This window comes from Lithobates pipiens, unplaced genomic scaffold (genome assembly GCF_037356315.1).
Source record: "Lithobates pipiens isolate NorthernLeopardFrog02 unplaced genomic scaffold, aLitPip1_a1.2 Scaffold_23, whole genome shotgun sequence".
In the NCBI taxonomy this organism is placed as follows: domain Eukaryota; kingdom Metazoa; phylum Chordata; class Amphibia; order Anura; family Ranidae; genus Lithobates; species Lithobates pipiens.
This window is the reverse complement of record NW_027507785.1, coordinates 79,408,103-79,427,281: the sequence shown is the minus strand read 5'-3', so window position 1 is coordinate 79,427,281 and position 19,179 is coordinate 79,408,103. Positions and strand designations below refer to the sequence as shown.

General features: G+C 42.5%; 1 protein-coding gene across 23 annotated transcripts in view; it reads left to right on the top strand.

Moving 5' to 3' along the window:
* Window positions 1-19,179, top strand: part of CADPS (calcium dependent secretion activator) — a 624,105-nt gene that overhangs the window by 351,533 nt on the left and 253,393 nt on the right. For all 23 annotated transcript variants that reach the window (XM_077451917.1, XM_077451920.1, XM_077451911.1 and 20 more), the window contains exons 10-11: window positions 13,666-13,774; window positions 15,771-15,983. In XM_077451917.1, the coding sequence (XP_077308043.1) occupies window positions 13,666-13,774; window positions 15,771-15,983 (322 nt within the window). The remainder of the gene's footprint in view (window positions 1-13,665; window positions 13,775-15,770; window positions 15,984-19,179) is intronic.

Sequence of the window (19,179 nt, the reverse complement as noted above, 5' to 3'; positions counted from 1 at the left end):
TGTGTACAGGGCATAAAACCTCATATTTTTGCCATAGATACACTGGTGCTGAGCAGTGGACAATACACGCATGTTTATACAGAAATCCAAAAAAATAATTAAAATGATCACTTCTGCAGCATCTGGCTTTGTGTGTGCTGCTTTCCCAAATTTTCCTGCGCACTTAACACTTCTTTGAAAGTCCCTCTCCTCCTCGTGACAACATGTCCCATGTTGTCAAGCACCACTGTGCATGCACGCCTTGTCCAGCCTGCATTGGCATGGGACTATTGCACATACATGCCCCATTTTCCCCATACTGGTAGTAGTATGTAAAAAAAAAAAATATTTTAACATAGTAACACTGCAATAGTCCAGGGAGGTCATCAGGATTTTTTTTTTTACACACTATGATTGTTTATAACTGTGAATTTTACAGTTAAAAGCAACAATTTTTTCTGAATGAAAACTATTCATTCAGTGTTTACTATTGTGATTAGCTGTGATTGGTCACAGCTAATCACATGGTACAAATAGGCTGTAATCGGTCGTATGTTTACCATATGATTGCTGTGACCAATCACAGAGCTCATCACAATAGTACCCAATGAATCAAAGCCTTTCATTGTGTACAATTGTCATGTGATCTGCTGTGATTGGCCACAGCGATCCCATGGATCGGCAGCGGGCCGGTACAGTGATCTGTCATTGGCTGCGTTCGTTATTTGACATCATCCTAGAATAACACGACTCACACCTGGCTGTCATTTTACAATAGGCCGGACGGGAGGGGGTTAATGCCCAACTCCAGGAACATTGAAAGTCTTCCCTTGTAGTCAGTCTGTACCCACACTGCAAGCGATAACCGCTTGTTTCTCTCTAGGGGAGAGGAAAAGCCATTTTACTTGAGTCTCTGCTCCCCTACACTCAGGCAGGGGACTATTCCTCAGCATCGTCATGCCACAGAAAATGTCACAAAAAAATTTGGGTTAGGGTTGAGTTTTAATACATGACAAAGGATTTCTGGAGCGCCCTGCATCTGTCTTAATTACATCAAAGGACCTTAGATCTCAGAAGTGAAGGGGAGAGGAGCCTGTGGGGACTAGTCTAGCAGCATGGAGGAGCCTGCAGGAGCTTAGGTAAGTAAAAGTGCTTTACCTGGTCCCCCAAGATATAAACGAGCAGTAAACCCTTTCAATACAGATGCAGCCCCACTGTGGGGGAGGAGGCCGGTGATGTCACAATCTCCATCTTGTCAAATCACAGAACCCTTTGCATTCATTGAGAAAATGCAAAGTGTTCTTTGATTGGCACCTTTGGCAGCTGTTCAGCATGGGACCCAGAAGCTGGTGGAAGTCACTGTAGTAGCAGTGCATACTGCAATGACTTCAAGCTTCCCCGACAGGTATAGCACTTACATACTTACATTAGTCCAAGTGGGACCAAAGAAACTATGTAAAAATTGCCATACCTGGAATTCAGCTTTAAGTTGGTCTGTACTAAAGACCAAGCACATTTCCAGGGACAGATCTTAAAGCCCAACTCTGTGCAAATAAAAAATGATCCCTTCCAGTGGAGCTGTGCAGGGTCCATAGCCCTGCCCTGAATGTGAGGACTCCAAGGGACAGTCCACCACCCGATCATGGGGGAGAGCCATCTGCCAAGGAGGAGGAGCAGGTAGGTAAAACTCTTTGCCCTCTCGCTGTGGCAAAATTATCTATAAAACTGTAGTAGGGTAGGGGTTGTGTGGTGGTCATCATGTCCTCCATGTTTTCCTCCTCTTTGGGTGCTAAGCAAGGATCATGTGAGAGGCCTACTTCAGAGTGGGTTGTTCTGGGCTACACTAGGCACTTTGTACAAGGTCACTGTCATACACATGGGTTACCTTTACTTGAACTATGTTCATGACCTGGGCAGATGACTAAACATGAATGAACTCTAGTAAACTCTCTTGATGTCATATACACCAACACAGTCACTTGAGCATTTGGAAAGGACTTGTCCTCTTCACCTGTCCAGCATATCACTGCTACCTCACTGCTAGTAACGGTATGGGGTCCTGCCTTGCGCCTAGGGTGGACTCCATGCCTGCACTTTGATTAACTTTTTCTCTTCCATATCTGAGTACAGGAAGAGGGCCCTATGGTGCAGACCCACCCACCCCACCATTGGAGATGGACCATGGCCAAAGGAGTGCCAAAAACATCTCCCTCACTGCAAGAGTCCACCCCACCTGCCACATGCACACACCTAACGAGAGGAGGCTGGAGAATCCCCCATCACCCTTGGCAACCACCATATCTTCACACCGTATGAACTCCCTATACTGATGACTTCATCCCAATGTGCCCAACGACCCAAACTGCAGACTATACGTACTGTCAGCTACACCCCACCTCCCTAGCAATGCCAGACCAGGCAAAGTCCCAAACCTTCCACCTGAGGAATAATTAACACGATTGACCAAGAAAATTGACAGTCCTAACATTCCTAGGCCCTACCCGCAGGCCTGTGGCTGCCCCAGCATACCTGTTTAAGCAAAGCCCAATGTTAGCTGAATCGATATCTAGAATTTAGCTCCAGCTTCGGCAGGACACAGGTCATTCAGACTTTGGCAATGGCATCAGGCAGAGCATCCTTCTCCTAGTTGGTGTAAGTCTTTCTACTTTTCCAGGCCCCACCAGGATTGGGCCCTCTTTCATTTTACAGCACACAGGACCAGTGGCGTCACTAGGGTTGGTGTCACCTGGTGCGGAAAACATTGGTGTCACCCCCCCTCCACCAACTATTGCCCCCCCTCATTACAGACCCCCCCACTAAGTACAGACCCCCTGCCTCAGTATGGACACCCCCATCAGTGTAGAATCCCCCCTCTTAGTGCAGACATCCCCCTTTTATTGCAGACCCCCCATCGGTATAGAATACCCCCCTTAGACCCCCATCAGTATAGAATCCCCCCTTAGAGCAGACCCCCCATCAGTATAGAATCCCCCCTTAATGCAGACCCCCCCATCAGTATAGAATCCCCCCTTAGTGCAGACCCCCCCATCAGTATAGAATCCCCCTTAGTGCAGACCCCCCACAGTATAGACACCCCCTTAGTGCAGACCCCCATCAGTATAGACACCCCCTTAATACAGACCCCCCATCAGTATAGACACCCCCCCTTAGTGCAAACCCCTGAAGTATACACACCCCCATCAGTATAGAATCCCCCCTTAGTGCCTACCACCCATCAGTATAGAATCCCCCCTTAGTGAAGACCTCCCCATCAGTATAGAATCCCCCTTAGTGCAGTCCCCCCCATCAGTATAGAATCCCCCTTAGTGCAGACTCCCACAGTATAGACACCACCTTTAGTGCAGACCCCCATCAGTATAGACACCCCCCTTAATACAGACCCTCATCAGTATAAAATCCCCATTATTGCAGACCCCCATCAGTATAAACACTCCCCTTAATACAGACCCCCCATCAGTATAGACACCCCCTTAGTGCAGACCCCCGCAGTATAGACACCCCTGATTTAGTGCAGACCCCCGCAGTATAGAAAAGACACCCCCTTAGTGCAGACCCCCATCAGTATAGAATCCCCCCTTAGTGCAGACCCCCCCATCAGCATAGGCACCCCTCTTCCCTCCCATAGTGCCCCCCCCACATGTCCATCTACTTATAAGTAGACATATAAGTGTACAGTACAGACCTCAGAACAGCGCGGCCGTGGACATACACACACAGCGGTGTGTGTCCCTCGGGCTCCTCCTCCTCACTGGATGTAAACAGAGAGGAGGAGGAGGCGGCTTCAGTCCGCTCCACTGGGCACACAGCGAGGCGCAGATCATCAGGGCAGCGGCGGTGTTAGTGGTCCCGCAATCCACGGGTGTCACCCCTCTGGCGGGTGTTACCCGGGTGCGGCCCGCACCCCCCACCCCCACCTAGCAATGCTACTGCACAGGACCAGAGTTGGGATTATCCTAGAAAATTAAGAACAGCTTGCAACTTTGGGAGCTATGTGATGCATTTCAGCTGGATCTGTGCTCTTGCACTCAGTGGCTGCCTCTTAAACACTCCTTATAACACTAGGGGGAGCATTCCACCAGCTCAACAAAGTCCCTGCTATCTGTAGTAAGTCCTATCCACATCACGTTTAAATAACGCCTTTCATTAATTACCAGACACTGGTGTTATCCTGTCCATTATGTCTCAGGCAATATCCTTAATTTCTCTTGAGATACAAATTTGCATTTCATTTCCAAAAAGAAAAAAAGACCTCATAAGACACATTGGCCTAAGTATTTTCCACAAATACCCAAACAGCAAAGTTTCTTCCAGAGGTCAAAAAAATGTCCAAACCAATAAGGCCCAGTACAGATCCTGAGATGTGACACAACCTTAACAAAGTCATTTGAAATCATTTGACAGTAAATTTCCCTGTAAGTTCCTAGCCTGCAGCCTGGAGAATCCTTTGCTTTCTAACAGTCTCCTTCCAGATTTTAAAATGCTAAATTCAAGCCGGGGTTTGATGCGGCCTGCCGCCTTCCTGCAGGCCATTCCTGAGCCTGACGCAGCCACCCCGGAGCGGACAGGGCAGCCGTCATCTCCCTGACATGAAATGTAACGTGTCAGGCCAATGGCAGCACACAGGAGTGAAAGCTGCCATTTACAGCACCCATGACAACAGCGACGGAGATCAGCCCGATTTGCCTTGATATGACTGGTACCTAGTAGTTAAACTGGCATTGTTTGTGACAGGGTGTCATTCTTGTGCTTGTCTCCTATGAATGATGATCATTCTTGTCTGAACATGGCGAAGAAAAAACATATATTGATGTTTAGAAAATAGCTGCTGCCTTGTTCTACATTTAAGGAGAGGCAAACCCTAACAGAATGACTTTTATTTTGCTAAAGTACTACGTATTAAAAAAAATAATAATTGCCTTTCTTTTTAATAAAATACTGCTTTCATCTTTTTTTATCTTTTGCTGCATCTCAGTGCTGCTGATTCCTTGCAGCCTCTTTGCATTTACTTTCAATCTACATGCGTTCCAGCAATGCCACAATGGCATTTTTCAGGGTTGGTTTCCTTATGGTACACTGTGCCTAGGTAATGGATGTTCAAACAGCCACTTGTAGTCTCCTTGGAATGTGACACTGCAGGAGCCCAATATGTTGTCACCCTATAACATGAAGTGCCTGAGCAAGAACCTTCATGGTAGGATCACCAGGAATTATGTGAATGAAAGCTGCAGATTTGTTAAGTATTTTGAAATTGCATTAACATGTTGAGGTTTATATGAGAATGTAGGTGCTGTATGTATATAGATGTATATGTTTAGCATTGCAGAACAGATTGTAAACATTCAGAAATACTCTTTTTATTTTTTTATTCAACAAATGTAACAGAAACTTTAGTGTCTTTTTATATGAAATGCTCAGTCCACCCAACTGATATTTCAGTTTCCAACAGATGCTACGGAGTTAAAGGAAAACTCCAGACACACAGCTAAATGCACAGTTGACAAAATTAAATACCCTTGCTCAATCACTGTGAAAAAAGCCAATGCTTTATCAGTGTTGTATATTATATATATATATATATATATATATATATATATATATATATATATATATATCCATATATATATATATATATATACATATAGATCTATATATATATATATATACACTGAGCAAAATTATAAACGCAACACTTTCGTGTTTGCCCCTATTTATCATGAGCTGAACTCAAAGATCTCCGAATTTTTCTAAGTACGCAAAAGGCCTATTTCTCTCAAATATTGTTCACATATCTGTCTAAATCAATGTTAGTGAGCACTTCTCCTTTGCCGAGATATTCCATCCACCTCACAGACCGTTTCTGACAGTTTGCGCAGAAGTTCTTTGGTTATGCAAACAGATTGTTGCAGCAGCTGTCCGGGTGGCTGGTCTCAGACGATCTTGGAGGTGAAGATGCTGGATGTGGAGGTCCTGGGCTGGTGTGGTTACACGTGGTCTGCAGTTGTGAGGCCAGTTGGATGTACTGCCAAATTTTCTGAAACGCCTCATTTTCTGGAGATGGCTTATGGTAGCGAAAATAAACATTCAATTCAAGGGCAACAGCTCTGGTGGACATTCCTGCAGTCAGCATGACAATTGCACGTGCCCTCAAAACTTGTGACATCTGTGACATTGTGCTGTGTGATAAAACTGCACATTTTAGAGTGGCCTTTTATAGTGGCCAGCCTAATGCCCCGTACACACGACCGAATCTGCCGGACCGCATTACGCCGGACAATTCGATCGTGTGTGGGCTCCAGCGGACTTTTTCATCGTAAAGTCCGGCGGACTTAGAAAGTAGTTTTGCATCAAAATTTGGCCGCCGGACTTGCCTTTCAGCGGACAATCCATTCGTCAGTATGCTCGTCCGGCGGACAAAGAATGACGCATGCTCAGAAGCAAGTACGAGAAGGAAGCTATTGGCTACTGGCTATTGAACTTCCTTTTTCTAGTCCCGTCGTACGTGCTGCACGTCATCGCGTTAGAAATCGCCGGACTTTCGGACTGTCCGTGTGTGGCCAAGTCCATTCATTAGAAAATTCAGTCGTGTGTACGCGGCATTAGGCACACCTGTGCAATAATCATGCTGTCTAATCAGCATCTGGATATGCCACACCTATGAGGTGGATGGATTATTTCGGCAAAGGAGAAGTGCTCACTAACACAGATTTAGGCCTTTTGTGTACAAAAAAAAGTCATAGATCTTTGAGTTCAGCTCATGATAAATAAAGGCAAACACAAAAGTGTTGCGTTTATATTTTTGCTCAGTGTATATATGTATATATATATATATATAGATAGATAGATAGATAGATAGATAGATAGATAGATAGATATTATATAGATAGATAGATAGATAGATAGATATTATATAGATAGATATAGATAGATATATTATATAGATAGACATATATATAGATATGTATATATATCTATAGCTGTCTATCTATCTATCTATCTATCTAGGAGAGTATCAGTGGGTAAGGCCCCTTTCAGATAAAACAGAAGTGTCCATGTGGTTCTCTCAGCTCATCCCCATTGGGCAGGCAGATGACAGGTCTGTGTCCGCTCCGCTATGCAGATTGGACACGGACACACCCTGCTCTCCTCTGTGGGGTGATCAGATGGAAACGGACAGTGCACCCCATAGAGGAGAGCAGACTGTGTTCATGTCCAATCCGATCCACATGACGGAAGGTGAACATATCGCCATATGTCTGTTATTAATCGATTTTATCGGAATGGATGCCCAGCGGGTGTCAGCGGACCTCCACTGCCCAGTAGAGAACAATGGGTGGTCTGATCGGGTCTGCCTTAAAGAAACGGACAGGGTGACCCAATTGGTCCACTGGTTTGAAAGGGGCCTATGGAGGTTGTTATTTCAGTTGTTACATTTCCCTGAATGGGAAACTACGTCCAGAAGTATTTAGTATTGTCTGTAGGGGTGATGCAGCTAATTTTTCCCCACTGACTTATCATGGTGTATTCCACATTGTGTAGAGGTGTAGCTTTTCTCCTTTACATTAGAGCTGCTCCCCTGATGATTAACATCCATTTGAGACTAGCAATCAGAGGCAGTAGTGCCTTAGGTGATCTTACACTGCAGAAATACTATACAGCTATATTTCCTCGGAACAGAAGTGCCTAGGCACAGGAAGCACACTATTTTTTTATTGTTTGATAATTAAGTGATTCACCAGGCCACACATGTAAATTGCCACCATCCCTTGGTAATACAAAAAATAAACCTCAAAAAATTGGATTTTATGGGCAATTGAAAAAAATATATATAGAAAACTTCACATATAGAAAATGTAGTTTATTATAGAAAAATCGTTTTAAAAAGTCTCATATTGATAATACAAAACATTGTAAGAATAGCACTATTAACATTGCACATTGCAACTGTCAACATTGCACATTACATAAGTGATATTTGTAAACAATGCACATTGGCTGTTAAGCTATAAAGTGGTAATCCCCATCTACTTGCTGTTCCCTCAAGACCCCTTTCACACTGAGCCGCCACCGGCATCAGCAGTAAAGCGGAGCTATTTTTAGCACCGCTTTACTGTAGTTTTAGCATAGTTTTTCGCTAGCAGCCGAAAAGGAGTTAAAGCCGTCTGCAAAATGCAGCCAGAGCATTGTTTTGCTGGCGGTATCGCACCGCTGCCCCATTGATTTCAATGGGGAGCAGCGGTGGAGGAGCGGTGAGTTCACTGTTCTTTACCGCTCCAAAGAAGCTACTGGCAGGACTTTTTCTGATGCCCTGCCAGCGCAACGCTCCAGTGTGAAAGCCGAGGGCTTTCACATTGGAGTGAATGGAGCAGCTGTTTTAGGGCATTTTGCAGGCTCTATTTTTAACGCTGTAGCTCCTACAAAACGCTCCAGTGTGAAAGGGGTCAGGATTTGGACAAGGAATACTGCAGAGGGGGATATCCAATGTGTTTCAAAAATATTGTTATGAATCTTCTTCAGAGAATACTATCACTTCTGAAAAAACAGCTTAAATTAGTAAAACATTGATACAAATTTACATGTGAGTATGCATCTAAATTATCACTGACATGCACTTAAAAAGAATGTGTATGTTTAGCGGAGGCACTCTTCCAAAGGACATGGATGCCATAAATCGGCCATTGAAGGCCTAGCCTAGGTGGATGACCACTGTTCACGTCTAAAAACCACCAGATATTGCTACCCTGAATGGTATGAAGGGGCACTATGGGCTGGGCAAAAAGGAGCAAAAAAACATGATGATAAATCCAGAGGAAGAAAATAAGTCTCAATTCCAGGGGTTAAAGGGTCAGCCTGGGGTGTTATTCCCCATAAGGGTGGCCTAATAACTACTAAAAAAATGTTGCGTACTTAAGATGTCCTTAGATCAAACCAGCATAGTCCAAAGGTCCCATTTAAAGATGTCAAGTTGCCAGGAAAAACAAGCTTCACAAGGTCGGTGGTCAGGGAGAAGGAACCAGCATGGCTCCACGATGGAAAACCACGGAGTAATGGCATCCCTAATATAATGCGCATGTGCGGGAGGAAGTGACGCAATGCGCGTCATATCGCGCAACCGTGTCACTATCACTTCCGCTTCTGAGCAATGAAAATGGGTGCTGCGTATGTGAAAGCAACACAAAACGCGTCAAAGACGTGACCACGCAACCTCCGCCAGCGACAACACCACACTATATTTTTTTAGGGCAAATTCAAGACAAAATTTAACATTTTCAGTGTACTGCTTAGATAAATCTAATTTCTGAGTGATGCCTATAACATAACAAGTCTTTAACTTTATTTAGAAGTTTAGGTCAATTTTAGAAAGAGAAGTACATAAACTTGCTTTCTCAGAATGCTGACTTCAGTACTTTTAAAGTCTTTTAGAGTCACTGACCCAGTTCAAGCACCTAGCAAATAAAATCAAGTCACAACTCCTGATCGGCACCTTTTTTTAAAAATTTGGATCAATAATTTAGAAGAACATGGAGATAGTCAGTCCTTGTATTAATTTCATAACGTGTTTACTTTAAAATATTTCATCACATGGATCTTTGATTATCTCAAACTGCTAGTTTGGATCTATTGTATGAGCTTTATTCTCTATAGAACTTTATTTTACATTTAGAGATGCAAGCAACCGAAGTGTTAATATAAATCAGTGGTACTTTACTTTGCAAAACCATGTGTTACTTTGCATGTATGAATAAAAAATATGTTTTTGTGCAATGCGAGTTACTCTGATACGTATTAACACATAAGAAACTTGCATCTGTTAGGGTGAGAGAGCATGCACTTTGAAAGAAGCCTGTATGCAACCAAAATAAAAAAAATATACCAGTTTTATTTATACTTGCAAAGCAGCACCTGTTTTTTGCATAGTAAAATAACACAGTATTTTTCATCACTTCAGTTCAATTCTGACTGCCATTAAGGAAAAAAAATTGTCTTGATGGGGTTCCAAGACGCAGATAGTAAAAAGTTGACTTTGAAAGTTTGCTATGACAGATCTGTGTTTGCTGGTAGAACAGATTCTGAAACCTGCAACTTTCTGGATAACGGCTATTTAACCTCCCTGGCGGTATGATTATTTCGGATTTTAGGTGCTAAAAGCGGTACCATTATTTTGCATGAAAATTTGGCGTTTTATATTGTAGTCCTGTAATTCTTAGGAACAACACACTTAAATCTGTCCAAACCAGAGTCTAGCAGACATCCCGGGTATGATAAAGTTTGAAAAATGAAATCATAAATTATAATATAATAAATAATTATAAATAATTGTACCAAATAATAATATAACAATAATAAAAATTATTCAATAATGTAATCAAATCAAAAACACTGAAATTTGCTCAGTTGCAGAATTGTCACTGTCATTACTTTTCAGTATTTGATGACGGATCTCCCCACAAATCGCTATCGCTCAATTCTGCGAGTGATTCCAATTTATTATCGCTGTTTTCTAGCTGGTCTAAAACCATTTTTGATGTAAAAGGACAGTTTTGGTTGCTATGGACAATCTCCAGTTTCCAGGCATAAAGAACAGTTTTTATTACATAAAACTGCATGCAGGACACTGGGCAGACCACTAGGGACAACGGGGATGTGAAATATTTACATACAGCAATGTAATCTGTAAGATTACATTATACTGTATGTTTACTATTTGTTTTACTTTTTGAATTTGGCGCCGATCTCCGTCCCCGTGCGTCGCAACGCTCGCAGGGCACAGAGATCGGCGATGTGATGCATCGAGCGAGACACAGCTCGCTCGTACAGCGGGGAGACAACGCTGGATCCGAGGGAGAAGGTGAGTAAACGTCCTCCTGGATCCAGCGATGCGGTCCCGAGTCTGGCTCGGGGATACCGCTTTTGGTATGAAAATTCCACCCCGAGCCAGACTCGGGAATACCGTCAGGGGGGTTAAAGAATTGATAGACACATTTGTCTTTTTATTGTTTTAGATAGAGCCTGTAAGCCCTTGTACACACAGTTGGAGATTCCGACAACCAAATCCGTCAGAGTAATTCCGACAGATTAATTCCGTAAGAGGTCCGGAAGTGATGTTGCATACACATGGTCGGACTAAATTGTCGGAAAATCCGATTGTACATAACGGGATGACGTTATTTCGTTACGACTTGACTACGTTCAGGCTAGTAGCCAATAGCTTTGGTCTAGGAATTTGATCTGAGCATGCATGGCACTTTGTCCGTCGGAGTAGGCAACACATGAGTATGTCCGATAGGAGCATTTTGTCTGAAAATTTTACTGGAAAACTTGGTCCGTCGGATATTCCGATGCAGACCACACACAGTCGGAATATCCGACAAAACGGTCCGATAGGACACATTCCGTCAGAATCTCCGACCGTGTGTACAAGGGCTAAGAGTTATATAACCCCCCCCCCCCCCCCAATCAGTTTAATTTTTTATGTGTGAATGAACACACAGAGCTACGGCTCGGGACTTGAGTGCCCCCACAGTAAGCTGCTTGCTGTGGGTGCACCCGGCAGGAGGGAGGAGTCAGAAGCGTTGGCGTGGGACCCAAGCAGAGGGAGATCTGGGCTGCTCTGTGCAAAACCATTGCACAGAGGAGGTACGTATAAAATGTTTGTTATTTAAACAAAAACAAACAAGGCTTTAATATCGTTTTAAGTGCAACAACGATCTTGGATGACAAATATGTGCTGCACCACTTTTATAGGTGCATCTGTACTTACAGTTTCCTGTTAGTCCCCCCTGCAAAGCCCCAAAAATACATGTTGATCCTGTCAGTAAAATCGTAATGCAGTTTCCTGTGCTGGTATAGCAACGATTGTGCACTGTTCCTGAATCCAGAGCAAAGTTGCCACTCTGAGGTAGGCTGTGCCTGCCAACACTATAGTAGGTTAAAAAAAAAGTGTTTTGCGAGGGCGGGGCTATCAGCCTTAGCATTGTGACTTACAGGTTTGTCAATCAGCACCTGGCCACACCTAATCCCGCCCACTGCTTTATGGATTGACAGGACTGCCTCTGTCGCCGAAACCCTCCCACCGTGAGCTGCAGGGTCTGGGAGGGGGAGCATATGAGACAAATGAAATAAAGGAGGATTTGGCACATTCAAGGAATGTGAATTCCAATCAACACAATAATTGGATTTGGTATTTATTTAGATTGCCATACAGGAGCCAATTTTATATTAGAACTGGGCACAAATGTGTGTTGATATGCTGAGTGCAATAATCTTCAAGAGCAAATCAGATTCTGGTTCATTGAAATTAGATCACAGAAAGATGATTTCTGTTTGCTTGGGTTTCTGCAATTAAAACCTTGTACTTTGTTTAAAATAACATTTCTTTTGTCTAAGTCATCCTTTAAAACTCATCTTTACTGGACAAGTGCTCTGCTTAGTGCTTTATACATCTACACTTGCCATTTATATAGAATATGCACTGGTTGCACTGTATTTTCTTTTATTTTTCTGGTTAGGACTAAAACGTTATTTATTAAAAAAAACATTTTTTTGCTTCTTTTTTTTAGCAAGGTTAAAGTAATTGTATAACTAAAGGCAAAACTTCTTTTAGTATTGGTTAGATTGGAGATTAGAACATCTCTCATGTTGTTTTTTTGTTGTTGTTGTTGTCTGTGTCCCCGTTAGGGAGATTCACCCTCTCTATTACTTCTATTTACTATTATCACCAAAAAAGATAGTAAAAGAAAATTCCAACTTTTGGGTTGTCCCCAAAACTGTAATTGTAGAGATATCTTCCAATGAGGACGCTAGTTCTGGTGGCCCAGGGATAAACTCACTTTAGAGCAGTGGTCTCAAACTGGTGGCCCTCCAGCTGTTGCAAAACTACAAGTTTCATCATGCCTCTGCCTGTGGGAGTCATGCTTGGAACTGTCAGCCTTGCAATGCCTCATGGGACTTGTAGTCTTACAACAACTGGAGGACCGCCAGTTTGAGACCCCTGCTTTAGAGGGATTTTCTCTGAATTCCTGTTTTAGCTGTGGGACTGGAAGTAAAGAGAAAGCAACTCTTTCCAAATTGGAATTGCGTTTAAATCGGTTTTACTCTAAAATATTGGCTGTAAATATTTTCTAGTCTAGTTTTCTACTAGCAGGTGGGTCTGCTTCATTGAAAAAAGGCCTCCCTTGCCTGCCTTTTCGGAATGGAAAGCAGGGAGTTCTCCCAAAAATTTGAAGCCCAAGTACCTAAGCCCTTTTCACACGCATTTTACACACTTTAATGCATGTACCCAGGTTAGTCATTGTCTTAAATGGTCCCAGTTCTTTGTGCCATGTGTTGTTTGAGACACTTTTTGATGCATCAATGCCTATTAAAGGGTCTATTGATCAAAATGGCAGCACATGTCAATGCACGTTACAAATGTCTGTCAAAATGAATTAATAAAGCACACAACAATGCATGAAAAGAAAAGCACACAGTAATGTGTACATACAGCTTTATTATGTGCTCTTTCTTTAATGCTGTGTAAATAATGTACTTACCTTATTGTCATCACTACAAAATGATAACAACTTTGTATACACATTTGAAGACTTACTTGGATTTGAAAAATATTCGTGTCTGTATATGTACCATGTACATGTATATATCATGTTTATGTGTCTCTGTGATTTTCAGGTTAGCCAATACACATTCGCTATGTGCAGTTACAGAGAAAAAAAAGCAGAACCACAGGAACTTCTACAACTTGATGGCTATACAGTGGATTACACAGATCCACAGCCAGGTAAGTAAATGAGTAGCACGTTATTTTATAGGGAATTTTTATTGTTTATGGTATTTTCTTTCTGTTTTATTATCATAAGCATTATAACTTTTTTTTTTTTCAATGACAATGGTTAAAGGTTGAGTTTGTTATGAATTTAGAGAGGTTTCTGCTCACTTCCTGTGTATGTGGGGGTAGGAGAGGAGGGAGCGCCCAATATTCAGTGAAATGCATGGAGAGTATAGTTTGTGATAATTTAATGAAAGTTCAGAACATGGTTAAGCCAGCACATTTTGGGGAAAAATACTCCCCCTTTTTCAGGGCTGCTACTATTTGTAGATGGTGAGCGGAGAAAATCCCATATGGTGGGTTTGTGGTATGAGAATCGGAGTTGCTTAATGATCGCTGTGTTCGCAGCAGCAGCTGTTGTGTATGTTGGACAGGAAATAAGAAAGAATCTCTCCAACGGAGACACAGAACGCAGTAATAACCTATCCAAGATTCTAAGCCAATTTCATTACATTTACTGCTAAAATAAGTAGAAGTGGGAGATCAACTTTAGTCACTGAACAGTTTACCTGAAAAGGCATCAAGTTACTTATTTATTTCTTATTAGACAATGGGGTTAAAATAAGTTGTCACCTTCCGGGGGTAGGCTATTGGCTTGAACAAATGCTTTTGTTTGCAGTATGTTCTATTTCCTGTTGCAATCTAGATAGTATGACATATACTACCAGTAAAAAAGTTTTGGAACACCCCAATTTTTAGAGTTTCTATTGAATTTTTCACCCTTTATTGTCTCAACATACTCTGAAAATAAAGCATAGAACAAATAAACAATTGAACATAAAAAAATAAATCACGGAATCGTTTGTTTAGATATAACAGCCAAACACACTTGTGGCATTCTTTCTACAACGGAAATCAAATATTGTTCGGAAATTTCTTCCCAACACTGTTGCAGAAGTTCCCACAAATGTTTTGCACTTATTGGTTGCTTTGCTTTCACCCTTCAGTGCAGATCATCCCACACCAACTAGATTGACTTTAAGTCTGCAGACTGTGCTGGCTATTCCATTATTTGAAGCCTACCATCTTTATCTTTTCTTCTAAGGTAGTTCTAACACAGCCTGGAGATATATTTTGGGTCATTATCTTGCTGTAGGTTGAACCCCTGACCAACTAGTGCAGTGGGTTTTGCACGGCTACAAAATGAATGTTATGATTTGGGGTGCCACTTACACTGTGCAGTCACAAACCCTAGATCCAGCAAAGTAAACCCCAGACTATCATGCTTCCTCCGCCATATTTGACAGTTGGCGTCTCACATTGAGGAACCATCCTTTCACCTTTTCTGCGGTGTACAAAAACCCTGTGTGATGAACTGAAGGTCTCAAATATTAATTTAGCAGTCCATAAGACCTTCTTCCATTCAGTAGTCCACTGGCGGCACTTAATTGCCCAGGCAAGCCTCTTTTTCTTATTTTGCCATCTTAGCAATGACTTTCTTACAGCCACTCGATCCTGTCAAACCTGCAGTTCAAAGTCCTCTCTTCACAGTTGAAACTGACTCTGATCAGTGGTAAGCTGTGTTTGAAGCTGTGGTCTTGGGAGTCGCCTGTCAAGCTGTTGACTCTCAGAGAGGGTGTATTAACATAATCTGTTTACCTTTGTACCATGTCAGGTTATTCACTGGACTTGAACTGTTAAAAATTTCAATAAACTGGAAAATTTTAGGTGTTCTAAAACTTTTGACCGGTAGTATAAACCAAATGCAACAAGGAGAGTGGGAACCCCTTCTACTGGTCACAGTAGATGTGCATCCTGTAATCCAAAAACAGATGCTGGAACATAAATGGATAAAAGCTGTCCAGCATCTTTCAAAAACTGTCCAGCATCTTTCAAAAACTGAATTGTCTTTGAGTGGGCTCACACTTTAGTAACACACGTGATTTATAAAACCAATCTGCCTTATAAAGTATAAAACCCTTTAATAACCTAACAAATATTTTGACAGGCTTGGAAGGAGGACGCTCATTCTTCAATGCAGTTAAGGAAGGTGATACAGTGATCTTCGCAAGCGATGATGAGCAAGACAGAATTTTGTGGGTCCAAGCAATGTATCGAGCCACTGGCCAGTCACATAAACCTGTGCCGCCGACTCAGGTTCAAAAACTTAATGCAAAAGGAGGAAATGTACCACAGCTCGATGCACCTATATCTCAGTTCTGTAAGTAATTCTACAGGCCTAGGAACTGGGGTATTCCTGTGAGCTCTCTCTCTCTCTCTCTCTCTCTCTCTATATATATATATATATATATATATATATATATATATATATATATATATGTATAAAACTTAAGTATATAGCATGCTCCTATTAAATCTCACTGGAGACATGTTGACATTGATCAAAAACTTCTGATGAGATCCGAAATTGAAGCAGAAATGATATATACCCTGGAGGTCAGTAATGCATTGCTTTTTTTATGGAGGTAGGTCAGTTAAAACAAAAACTGTCAGAACAAAACATATTTTATATACCTAATAACCAAATAAAAAACAATGCAGCATATTATTTTGCTTTCTGGTTTTGAGCCATCAGTTTGAGTTATATGCCCTTTTCAATGTCCCAAAGGCTCTCAGTTTGCTCCTTTCTATTAAGAAACCAGCTGTTTACATTGCTTATTGTAAATGACTCATCAGTGACTCTTCCAATATCAGACAACTCAGTCCAAAGTTTCATATAGACAAATTATGCCTCAAAGCAGACAGTTCTGCTGTGCTGTCTCTTTAACTAACCCATACAGTTCTGGGATTGTTTTGTGACGTATTAAATGTTTATTATATATATATATTATATATATAAATGTGTGTGTAGTGGGTACCTTGCTGTTACTCATGGAGGGGATTCATTCAGCCACAGTTCCAGAGGTCGGTGTGCTGATCCTGCCACAGTTCCAGGTGTCGGAAGATGATAGACATCCCATCCGAGAGGGATCCCGGGTGCATCTCCAGGGGTTCCTGAGGGCATGGGCCGAATCGGTTACAAGGTGACTAGTCAGGTCTTTCATGGAACCTGTCACTTGATCCTTTGGTCGCAGGATGGGTGAGTGGACGTTGCCCATCTTAAAGACACGTATTCAGGCAACATTGCCTTAACAGTGCCCACATTTGTAGAAAACACTTGCACCTTGCTGAACAGTCACTACATTCCACTTTGCCTACCAGGATACTGCTAGCATCTTACTTTCCACTTTGCATTACGAGGATACTTTCAAGTACACTTTGTTTGTCCTGCTCAACAGTACACTAAGTGCACCAACGCCAGGCTAGCCAAAGATCCTGGATATCTCCATTGTAAGGACCCTTTCTGTTACTCCTTCAGTATCAGTAATTCAGTGATTCCAGTGACTACCTTTTAAAGGGGAAATCTCGTGTTAATTGTTAAAGTATTTATTTCCATTTTGTGGCCTATTGCCTCACATGTTCATTGCTTGGGTCTGTGATTTTCATTTTTTTTTGGAATGAAACAGACTGACCATTGTTAAACCTAGATCTATTTAAGTTGTTTGACTGTGTTATTCTGAAGTCTGCATTTGGTTTTGATTTACACCATTAAAGATCACAGTGTGCCATTTTTGACAACTGAGTTACCAGATTACTTTGAGTGTGGAAAGTCTCCCAGTAAACAAACTTCCTGTTCACTACATTTGTGTTTGTTTTACTGTGTTTGCAAGTACACTGTTTGCTAGTGGTGCTAAAGGGGCTGGGACAGTTCTTTGGAGTTCTCATGGAGAAGACGGTGGGTAACATGAACCTGATAGAGGTGTTGGTGTATCTAGATGACATCATTGTCTTCGGGAAGACCTTAGAGGTGCACGAAGAGCATCTGCAGAAGGTCCTCAAGAGACTCTATGATGAGGGAATGAAGCTGTCTCTGGAGAAGGACCAGTTTTATCAACCCTCAGTCAACTACCTTGGCCACATTGTGTCTGATGACGAAGTGGCCACTGACCCCCAGAAGCCATCACATCCTGGCCAAGGCCTATTAATATGACTGAGCTCAGGTCATTTCTGGTATTCTTTTCCTATTACAGAATATTTGTCAAGGGATTCGCTAAAATAGCCCGCCCACTCAATGAGCTACTGAAAAGCGAAGAGGAAGGCGATGACCCAGATGAAACTAAGCCTGTCAGACCAGCTAGAGGGCCCAGAAAATCCAGAGAGTCCATTCAGGAACAGTGTACTGCCCAATGTAAAGAGACCTTTAGGCACCTGAAATGGACCCTAAAAACCACTGCAGTCCTGAACTATGCAGATCCAATCAAGCCATACGAACTACATGTTGATGCCAGTGGAGATGGGTTAGGCAGGGTGCTGTATCAAGAGCATGATGGCCACCTACAGCCTTTTGCCTATGTGAGTTGGAGCTTGGTACCTGCCATTAAGAACTACCCCATGCAAAAACTGAGTTCCTGGCCTTGAAGTGGGCAGTGGTAGATAAATTGAGGGATTACCTGTATGGAGCCAAGTTCGTGATCAAGACCGACAATAATCCTCTCACCTACATCCTCACTACCAGCAAGTTGGATGCAACGAGTCACAGATGGTTGGCTGTCCTATCAGGGTTTATATTCCGCCTGAAGTTTCGACCAGGGTCGGAAACAAAGACGCAGATGCTTTTTCAAGAAAGACGCAGAATGGGTTCGGTTGCAACTGCGCCGGGGGTGGTTTACCGAATGGGCCCCTCTGATGATCCTGAAGAAAATGGCAGTTATTTCTACCAGAAAAAGATAGGGAGACAGTATTAACTGCCCTATACAACAATCATGGCAACAATCACCTAGGGCCTGAGAGGACTTTTTACCTGGTGAGTGACTGGTTCTTCTGGCCCTGCATGTGGGCTGAAGTTGAGGTCTTATTGCCACTCCTGCATCAGATGTATCCAAAGAAAGACTTTGCCTCAATGGGTAATCTTCAGAGTCAGGGACCCATGGAGCTGGTGTGCATTGACTTTGTGTGCTTGGAGCCTGATCTCAGCAGGTAGGGAAATATCTTGGTAGTGACTGACCACTTCACTCGGTATGCCCAGGCATTTCCCACAAAGGATCAACAGGCATCCACGGTGGCCAAGATCTTAGTGGAGAAGTTATTTGTATACTATGACCTTCCCCAATGTATCCACTCTGATCAGGGGAGAGACTACGAGAGCAGCCTCATAAAGAAACTTTTAAACCTGTTAGGCATTAGGAAGTCCAGAACCACCCCATACCATCCTCAAGGGGATCCTGAGCCACAGAGGTTCAACCAAACCCTCCTAGGTATAGATATGGAATACAATAAAGGAATACTATTTTGGATGTCATCCTAAATTCCAACCATCCCTTTCCTTATTCTGGTACATTGGAGGTGTCAGCAGCCTC